General features: G+C 38.5%; 1 protein-coding gene across 13 annotated transcripts; it reads right to left on the bottom strand.

Annotated features, from left to right (window-relative positions):
• Nucleotides 1–215: 215 nt before the first annotated feature.
• Nucleotides 216–8,851, bottom strand: LOC147865027 (lysine-specific demethylase JMJ27-like). 13 transcript variants are annotated; one of them, XM_087317726.1, is made up of 17 exons: nt 8,708–8,851; nt 8,123–8,258; nt 6,699–7,829; nt 6,447–6,616; nt 6,259–6,370; nt 6,041–6,170; nt 5,901–5,964; nt 4,867–5,566; nt 4,420–4,746; nt 4,181–4,324; nt 3,864–3,941; nt 3,002–3,754; nt 2,846–2,918; nt 2,681–2,766; nt 1,110–1,229; nt 694–761; nt 216–601 (listed from the first exon to the last, which is right to left on the bottom strand). In XM_087317726.1, the coding sequence occupies exons 2-17, from the start codon at nt 8,147–8,149 to the stop codon at nt 583–585; spliced, it is 4,002 nt and encodes a 1,333-aa protein (XP_087173852.1). In that variant the 5' UTR covers nt 8,150–8,258; nt 8,708–8,851; the 3' UTR covers nt 216–582. The 13 variants fall into 13 exon arrangements, with proteins under 13 accessions (XP_087173852.1, XP_087173860.1, XP_087173863.1 ...); XM_087317734.1 differs by having other exon boundaries at nt 6,447–6,604; XM_087317737.1 differs by having other exon boundaries at nt 6,699–7,849; nt 8,144–8,258.
• Nucleotides 8,852–9,189: the final 338 nt, after the last annotated feature.

Raw genomic sequence — 9,189 nt, 5'->3', positions numbered from 1 at the left:
TTGCATTCACAACACTGGTAGTGCAAATTTTAAACACAACTGTTGGTAACGCACATCTATATGTTATAAAATCCACGAGTTTGGACGAGGATATATGTTCTCCGATAACTTACACGTTCTGATACAAAAGAAGCACATACATCGCATTGCACCCCCATATCTTTCTTATTGAGGTGTGTCAATTTATAAAGAGAGCATCAAATATTGGCACTCTGTTCCTATGAATCATCTGTTTTTTCTTTTATCTTCTTTACAAAATACAACCCCTCCTGTAATATACACAACTAGAAAGCTGTGTTTTACGCCTCAAATGATGATGTCCACTACCTCATTAGAAGAAAAAAAATGTGTTTGCTTTTTTATATTTTCATGATCACAAAAGCAAACAAAAGTAAATCTAACTGCACATTTATATAAGGACGTATCAAGCATAAATCAAGAAACCTCACTGCACCAGAAATGCAAAAACAAAGACACACACAAGGGTGAGGGGAATAGTAAAATAGCAATGCTTCTTTGCAAGATTAGCCCTAAAAGCTTTTGCCGAGACAGAGCTCAAATTCTCTTCTTTGTTTTGTCAAACTATAGTAGTTTCTTCTCACTGCAAAGAACAAGACAATCACCTTTATTATATATATACATGAATTTCATTCAGACCACAGTCAAGAAACTCTTATTTTCTCAGCTTTATACCTTGACTCCAACAGATGATGGAGCTGCTTTACTGCAGCTTCAGCAGCATATATTGCCATTTTCTTCACCTGCCATCAAGAATGTAAACTATAATAAACCACTTCCTATTTCAAGCTACAATGGACATGTATGGCATACATCATTTGTGTGCATGTGTGATATGTATCATTCATGGAAGTGGATGTGGCCATAAGTGTGATCTTATATGCTGTATGATGGAAACGTGTGATGATATGAGAGATAGATCAATAGATTTTACTGTTGTCATCAGGGGTGGAGTGAAAGTGAAACATAAACATTTGCACTTTGTGTTTGGAGTTGACTAGTGAATCTTAATGTTCAAGAGTTTTACTGCTGATCATTGCAATAAATAATGCATGTTGAGACTATGAGAGAGAAAGAAAGAAAGAAAGGACCTCCAACTTGTCTTCTTTTGCTCGATGGTCTGTTGGAAGCATTCTGTACTCCTCTGTCAACCGGACACATTCCTGAACATTTTCAGGTGCTACAAAGTCTAACGCAACATTGATACAAGACTGCATTCCATCATGGACAAAATAAGATCAAGGTTCTGAAGGGGAATATTTGACTAAATAAATGAGACACTTCGCATATAAAAAATGAAGGTACATAAGCAACAAAAATATACATCACTATGCTACACACTCAAAATGTTTATCACAGAGAAGGGATCCCAGTAAAACAAAGAATTGTTCAAGGAATCATTTCTGCTTAAATAACATCTTGAAAGAGAATATATGGGATACAAACTTATTTGCAGATTTAAAAGTTGCTGAACTCTGGCATTAGCATTTGCAAGAATGCTTCAACTCGAGCACACACAATTAATCATACACTTTCGAAGAGTGCAGATTTCTTAAGCTATGGAACATCCCATTCATCACCTAAGAAGAACATCTTATTCTTCTTTCGTATTGCATGAGAATAGACAAAAATACATTGTCACATGCCTCTAGCATAATTGACGACATTTGAACAGGAATTTTCAGTTTTGGTAAGAGGATACACCATACTTGGTAACTTAAAATGACATTCAGTGTATCAGTTACCTTAATCCTAGGGATAATTGCAGAACTTATCTCTAACAAGAAATAAAAGTCACATAAAGGGAATTTCAACGTGTGGAACCACTGTTCTAGCATGTAAATGGAGTCCATCCACTGTAATAGTTTGTCTCATGCAAGCATGGCTATCCAACCTAGGACCCAGGCCTAAGAAGCATGTTTAGTAGGATAAATGTCCAGATTGATGGCTATGTTGATATAGGATGGCACAAGTAAAAGTTGAATGGACAGGCATGAATCCAATCGATAATTTTTTGATGCACACATCAATATTAAGGATGTCACATTAACAGTAATGAGGTGTGTGAAAGGCATCAATAATTTGACACCAATGTTGTAGAGAGTAACTCCTGCTAATGAATTCTGAGGAGCAAGATGTCTCATGAAAAGAATGACAATCTCTATTGTGTTTCTTTCTAAATCACCAAATTCAGGGATTCTAAGATCTGATCAGAACATCTGATCTTGCTTTTATCATAAATTAGGGTTTCTGATTTATTGTTTACTGAACAGTTTTTAGGGTTTTCTGCTTGCTGATTTCTCATGAAAAAGTAGGGATTTAAAGATTTCGAATCTTTTGGATTTGAATTATCCTGCAAATCCTTATGATTTGCGCTAGAATGATTTTCAGCAATACAGCTGGTTGACTGGAACCCTACTGCAGGTTTTTTCCCAGGAAGTACTCTGTGCTATGTCCTCTGTGCTAGCTGAAACATTCTATTCTTATAATCTTTGATTCTAGTTGGATTAATAAAGAAACACCTAGGGCAGTGGAGCATCAAGCTGGGAAATGAAAGAATTTTGTATCATAGATATGGATTTTTTGCCCAAGAAGCGTTACAGAGACCACTATTGTAGTGGTCATTAGCTTGATCAACATGCAAAAGAAAAAAGAAACACACCTGCATGTTCCTCACTTGATGGGGACATCCAGCAGGTATGAAAATAGCCTCTCCTATGTATTGCTCAAATGTCCAAGGCTCAACACCTGAAAGAAGAATGAGGAAACCAAGTTATTGATGCAAGAGCTTCTGGAATTTGAACGTAATAAATTGGTATGTGCCTACCATACTCCTCCTTTAACCTTCTCTTGTGTTCCTCAGAGAGGAAAATCGTCTGGTCATGGATCGGATCAACTACCTGTGTAGTAGTTCCGAACTTCGTAAATATGCAAGAACTCTCAATATTTTACAAGAAAAAAAACATGTATATTGTTTACTAACATGGGAAAGATGCATTTCTTTGATATGCCGGAACTCCTTCCAATGACTTCGGAGATAATCTTGAAGCTTCGGTACATCTTGACGACGAAAAATATCCCATAATGCTCCACCGTTTACCTGTTCTGTCTTAGTCTCTCCTGTTGTTATGGCATTATCTCCATCATTTCTCTCTTGATCAAAATCTTCCATCTCACTATCTGAGTGCCTTTCTTTCCGTACAAATATGTCATACCCACAGCTACTCTTATTCATAATATCAGCTTCACCTGCATGTTTTTTGGATTCCAAGTTGATGGTGCTCTTTCCACCATTTTCAATTTGTGAGGCAACATCCTCTCTTTCAGAGTGATAAGCTTCCTTTATTGTGGAATAGCCACTCCATTGGTTGGTTTGAGTTTCATTCGAAGCCAAATCAGTATTATGAACTTTGTTTTCAAAGTCAATAAGACATCTTTGGTTTTCTAGTACTAGGTGCTCAGCTTCACTTTGTTGTTCACTTGCACTATTCATATCAAACATCTTCACACTAGAATGACTAAATTCTTCATTCTTCGAGTATCCTGACCCTCTATATGAGGGGGGAAACAAGCAAGGTGGATTACGAGAACAGCCAGCCTGATTACCAATCTTTTCCCTTGGTAAGTCCAAGGACGCAGGTTCATTATTCAAAATATCAGCCCTATAAACATTCCCACGGGGCATGTTGTTTCCAGCTTCAGGCATGTTGATGTTTGAGAAACTATCACCTTCCAACTAAGAGTGTGGGATCACATCAAACATGCCATTGATATGTCATTAGTTAGTCATTGTCAATACATATGGTCAATATATACAATCTAAGATCAGAATAGGAAGTAGTTACCCGCTCCCTCATTTGATGCAACCTTGATTCCATGTTGATTCCTAAATTGTTTTCTATACCAGATCCACAAAACCCATCCTGAAAAACATTCATATTTCTAGTTAGGTTGCCATCATTACAAAGTGCGAGCAAAGTTATGTTCGCAGTCTCTGTAGGAATGGATCATCAGAATATGACAAAATATTTGTACCTTCACGATGAAATATATCAATTATATATGCACATATATATTATAAGATATAAAGCATGACGTAATGTCAAAAAACCTCCTTCGCATGAGTATTAAGGTCGAGTACCAAACTAGGGATTTGTTTCACCTTCGGGCACTCATAAGGAAATGTCTCCTTCTGCACTCCAGCGGGTTCCAGAGTTCGAGGTCCATTCTTCTTTTTGTACTTCTTAGTTAATACATGCTGCCACTTTGAGTGCCGAACTTCTGTTGCATGAGTAAGAACATTGACCTACAAAAACAGAGATAAAAAACTGAAGGTTTCTAAATGTGAGACACAGGAAATCAAGCTCCCTCTACAACATACAACAGCAATATTAGATTTACCGCATCAGACATATCACAGTGTAATTTTGTTACAGAATCCCCTCGACCAAGCTCCTCTTTTACACCATATGCAATGTATGTCTTAGGACCCAAGTCAGGCTTTGCAACATGCTGAGGGAGCTTGGAAGCAAGGTTCAGGATTCCACGACTTGGATGAGTGTACTCATGGAATGGCAATGCATTGATGAATTCAGCTCCATGACGTGGTAGCCTTTCATGGAAAAAGTTAGGAGGCCAATCCTTCAATTTAAGCATTTCAGGCCATCCATCCTTGTGTGTTCGACCATCTTGGTATCCCTTGAAAAATTGGTGGATGTCGATCTCAACCTACAAATATTCAAGAAAACCACGAGTATCATGGGATAGTACATCACGCAGACAACAGGAACTCGCTAATTATGTTCCTGTTAAACAATGTGAGTGAATAAAACACATGAATGACTTTACCTCACACCAATCAAGGCAATCAATAGCCTTCACAGAACTAGTTTCTTCAGCAAACTTATTTTTTGCAGTCTCTCTAAACACATTGCACATGACCATAGGCTCCCAACTTATGCCCTTTGTTTTTTCCAGCACATTTCTCACTATCACAGGCTCACCACAAAGCCAGTGATTTTGGAAATGTTCAAAGACATCTTGATCCATGTTTAAGACTGAAGGGCAGTAAATGAAATTGTCTGGCGTGGCCTCCCTTTGTGCAGCTTCACGTAAGCATCCACAATTTACTGATGACTTCGGGTTATTTTCATTAAAACACAACTGGCATGGTTCTGATGGGTTAGGTTTTATTATCTTCTCATTACCAACTGCAGCTTCAACACTTTTAACTAGCTTGGGAATCCAATGGGGTTTACCAGTTTGCCTCAAAGAAATCTGCAGGAAACCACATCCACCGCACTCTTTTGGTGGACAAGGAATGCTACCATCTGCATTCACCTTCCATATTGGTAGCTCATGCTTGGATGATTGCACTAGGGAGACCGTACCTTTAGCGCTTTCTTGTATATGGTAATTGGCAGACCCAGCCCATTTTCCCCCTGGCTGTTTGCCATCACGAAGCTCCTGGCAACAAGCTAAGCATAAGTCATAACTACACTCTGGGCAGCTTCTGTATAAGTCCGCAATTGATGTATTGCAATTGTCACTGAAAAGGTTAGAGAAAAGGTGTTATCTCCTTTTGACTTCGGTATATACTATGCATATCATCTATAAAGTAATCAAATACATAAGACAAGCATATGTGAGAGAAACAAACAGAATAATGAGTGAGAAAAATCAGACCTATCATGTTTAAGTGGAGAACTCCAGAAAACATCTAAAAATGCACCAATCAGAAATTATGTGTGTTGCACAACAAAGAATGACTGATGTGACCTTTATCAACCAGACATATCAGTTTTACCATATACTGCAGCAAGTAGAAAGAGTAATACAAATACAGCTGAAAGTTGCATCACACTAGTTTGCTATGTACTAACCAGAATAGACGCTCATCTGACTTGAGTTTTGACCTTTTGATCTCTACATCTTCATTTGGAACTCCTACAGAAAATTTACAAACTTCATGGATTAGACGGATGCATAAACAATAGGAGAAAACACATCAACCCCTACCAACCTTTTAATTTAGATTCCAATTCAATTTCGTAGGTCTGTTTCTTGTGCAAGCTCTTCAAAAGAGGTAAGATGAATGATAGGGTGTACCGAAGAGCTGATATTTTCTGAGAATCCGACATATTATCGTCTTCCTAATATCGAATAAAAACCGGAAAATATCATGTCCATATTCAGGCTTCGAAGCCCTTTTTAGAATGAGATAAAAAGATGAACAATTACCTCTCCCATGGAAGAAAATTTTGCACTCTTCGTTCGAATGCATGCTTTACAATTGCAATTTCCCCGACATACTGGGCATTCATGGAAGTCATCTACTTTCATGTCCGGATACCTTATAACCATTGTCACAATTAGAATACTTTGTGATTTCCTTGGTTCACAAAAAGAAAGATTTTGCATTCCCTTACCATCTGGCTATACATGATAAGCAAAAGCATTTACTCTTGCACTTCAAGCAATAAATTAGTGCTTCTCTGTCATTTCTCTGACATTGATGACACAGTTTTCCGTTCTTGTTCTTTTTCAGTTTCTCTGACCCTTTCTCACCTAGAGGCACAACTATATCCTGCACCAATAACTAATGAATGCTTAAGTACCCTTCAGAAATGCTTACAGGCACACATATGTACCATGAACTAAAGAAAATAAATATTCCTCACCTTAGCATTTGAACCATAAAATCCACCATTCAGTTGGCCCCTAGGATGATCCATGAACCTGAGAGCTGAATCTTGGTTTTTCTCTTTCATTTTCCTTTTCATGTCATCTGGAACCACCGTACTGCTCCTTTCAAGATTCTCTGTTGTTTTCATCACCAATGCTGACTTTTCCAGGATCTTCTTACTTGAATCCTCTGCTCTCTCACGGATTTTCCTAACATAATCATCTGTTTTAACCCTCTCCTTATCCGGCCCCTGGAAGTTCTCCCTCGATTTCCTTTGAAATTCCTCTGCATCTGCTTCCCCTTTCCATTCAGCATCTCTCACCATTTTTTGAAAATCATCAGTCCTAAATTTTATATTCCACTCAGAATCATTGGTGGAATCCCTAGCTTTCTTCTCAAAACTACCAGTCTCCTCCCTGATCTTCTTCTCAAAACCACCTGGACTATCTCTCTTTCTCTTCTCAATGACATCGCCATAGTCATTTCCTCGATTGTTTTTGTCCGAATTTTCCTCATACTGCATTGGAATGGGCTTCATACCATAGTCGACCTTTAGGAGACCTGGATCAACACCTAGACCACTGGATGCATCATTGAACCGTTTTGCCGGCAAGGGCAAAGATTTTGCCTTGGATTGAGATGGTGGATTATCAGACTCTGTTTCAGTATCGTCATCAGTTTCTGTATCAGTTTCCGTTTCAGTTTCTGTGTCGCTTTCAGTCTCGGTAACACTGGAATCGAGTTCCTCTGGCCTAGTAGGAAGCAATACATCTGTAGACTTCTTCAAGAGCTTACCTTTAGGTTTGAAATCTGTTTTAACACGCTTAGCTTCAGGTAGCTTCGATGTAATAGCAGTAGTGGTAGTAGCTCCGCCAATTCCTATACCTAATCCTATGCCAGTTCCTATACCTGTTCCGGGTGCAATTCCAATTCCTGTCCCAGTTATTGGTCCTGCTGCTCTTTTCTTGGCTTGTACAATATGCTTTTCACACATGCTTTTCCCCTCTACAGCTCGTGCACTGCACCGCCATTGTTTACCATCGGATCGTTTGCATCGGAACTCATCGGGTACTACTTCAGCCGGAGCCCGACTTCCTTTACCTTTCCTACCTTGACTCATGGATACCTTAGTTAGCTCCCTTCCTCCTACAGAATCAAAACACTGAAATAACATCACAAAAGAATAAAAATCTGAAATAGTAAATAAAATACCTAAAAATTTAGTTCTCTTCCTCCAAAATCGAGGCTGTCATAAAAACTCGAAAGAAGAAAGAACTAAAATAGAAAATGAATGATCTAACCTTTAGCTACGCTTTCTTCAAAATCCAAGCTCCCTCAAAAGACCAGACAATAAAAAAACCTAAACTTTATCAGGAATTCAGGGCAAATTAGTAAATTTCCTTGTGTATAGCATTGCACCCTAGAGCAGAGAAATTTTACCAGCATCAGGTTTCCTGATAAATTATTGTCTAAGAGTTTGCTTTCTAGGGTTTCCTGACACAGTCTTTTCTCCGCTTCGGTCCTCCATTCTGTTCACTATCCAACCATTCAAACCCTAGAAAACACAATTATATCAGGGAATTCTAGAAAGAAACGTCAAAGGCAAGATTACATCAAAGAAACCTACAATTCAAACCCTAATGCCTCACAGTGTCATTCGCTACAAAAAGAAATCCAATTTGCTCGCAAAATTTTGCATTTATTTATAAGACACATCACCATATAATTCTTGGTGGCAACGACTCAATAGCCTACATAGATCCATCAAAAACAATCTGAGCGAACAATGAAAAATACTCAAGACAGAGAAGAAGCCGAACCACTACACAGGAAGAAGAGACTGCCGATTCCCCAAAATCGCGAACCAGGGAGATGGGAAAAAAGTATGAATGGTATAACTACGGAAGCAGAGAAAGAAGAAAAGAATGCGGATTTCTTAATAATAGAGTTGGATTAGACAGACGAGAACACAGAGAGAGAAAGAGAAAGAGAGAAGGGTCTAACCTTTGATTCAGTGCACAACCCACTTCATGAAAATCGCTTATTTTCAGAAAGGTGAAAAAAGCTGAATGTGGGCGATCCGGCTATGGCAAGAAGTGTGTGTTTTCTTTTCCGGCATCTCTACATACATACATACATACATACATATGCAGACACAGAGAGAGAAAGAGAGAAAGAGAGAGAAGATAATTAGCACATGTTAGAGTGAGATGGGTTTGATCAAATGTCCCAAAATGAGAGAGAGAGAGAGAGAGAGACGCCCATGGATCCAATCCATGATAGAAGTAGTAGTTATGAGTAAGAGAGCACCATGGATCTCTTTCTTACACACTTGCTTTTCTGAAGAAGACTATGTATGTATGTATGTATGTATGTATGTATGTATGTATATACATATGTATAGGAATCGGCAACGGTTCAGCTTAGGCTTAACCGGTTTTTCCTTATCCAAGCCAAACTGGTTAAGCCGAAACCAGTTTGGGGTT

This window comes from Azolla caroliniana, unplaced genomic scaffold (assembly GCF_043228905.1).
Source record: "Azolla caroliniana isolate FFs.n. ecotype wild unplaced genomic scaffold, voAzoCaro1.0.p SCAF_4, whole genome shotgun sequence".
Taxonomy (NCBI): domain Eukaryota; kingdom Viridiplantae; phylum Streptophyta; class Polypodiopsida; order Salviniales; family Salviniaceae; genus Azolla; species Azolla caroliniana.
The sequence above is the reverse complement of the archived record's forward strand: the minus strand, read 5'-3'. Positions and strand labels throughout refer to the sequence as shown.

Excerpts from the sequence above, each read along its gene's own strand:
- LOC147865027 (XM_087317726.1), bottom strand. The coding sequence starts at position 8,149 with ATGCTGGTAAAATTTCTCTGCTCTAGG. Across the intron at positions 6,617-6,698 it reads TTTATGGTTCAAATGCTAAG|TTATTGGTGCAGGATATAGT; the intron begins GTGAGGAATATT and ends AGCATTCATTAG. Across the intron at positions 1,230-2,680 it reads ATCAAGTGAGGAACATGCAG|TCTTGTATCAATGTTGCGTT; the intron begins GTGTGTTTCTTT and ends GATGGAATGCAG.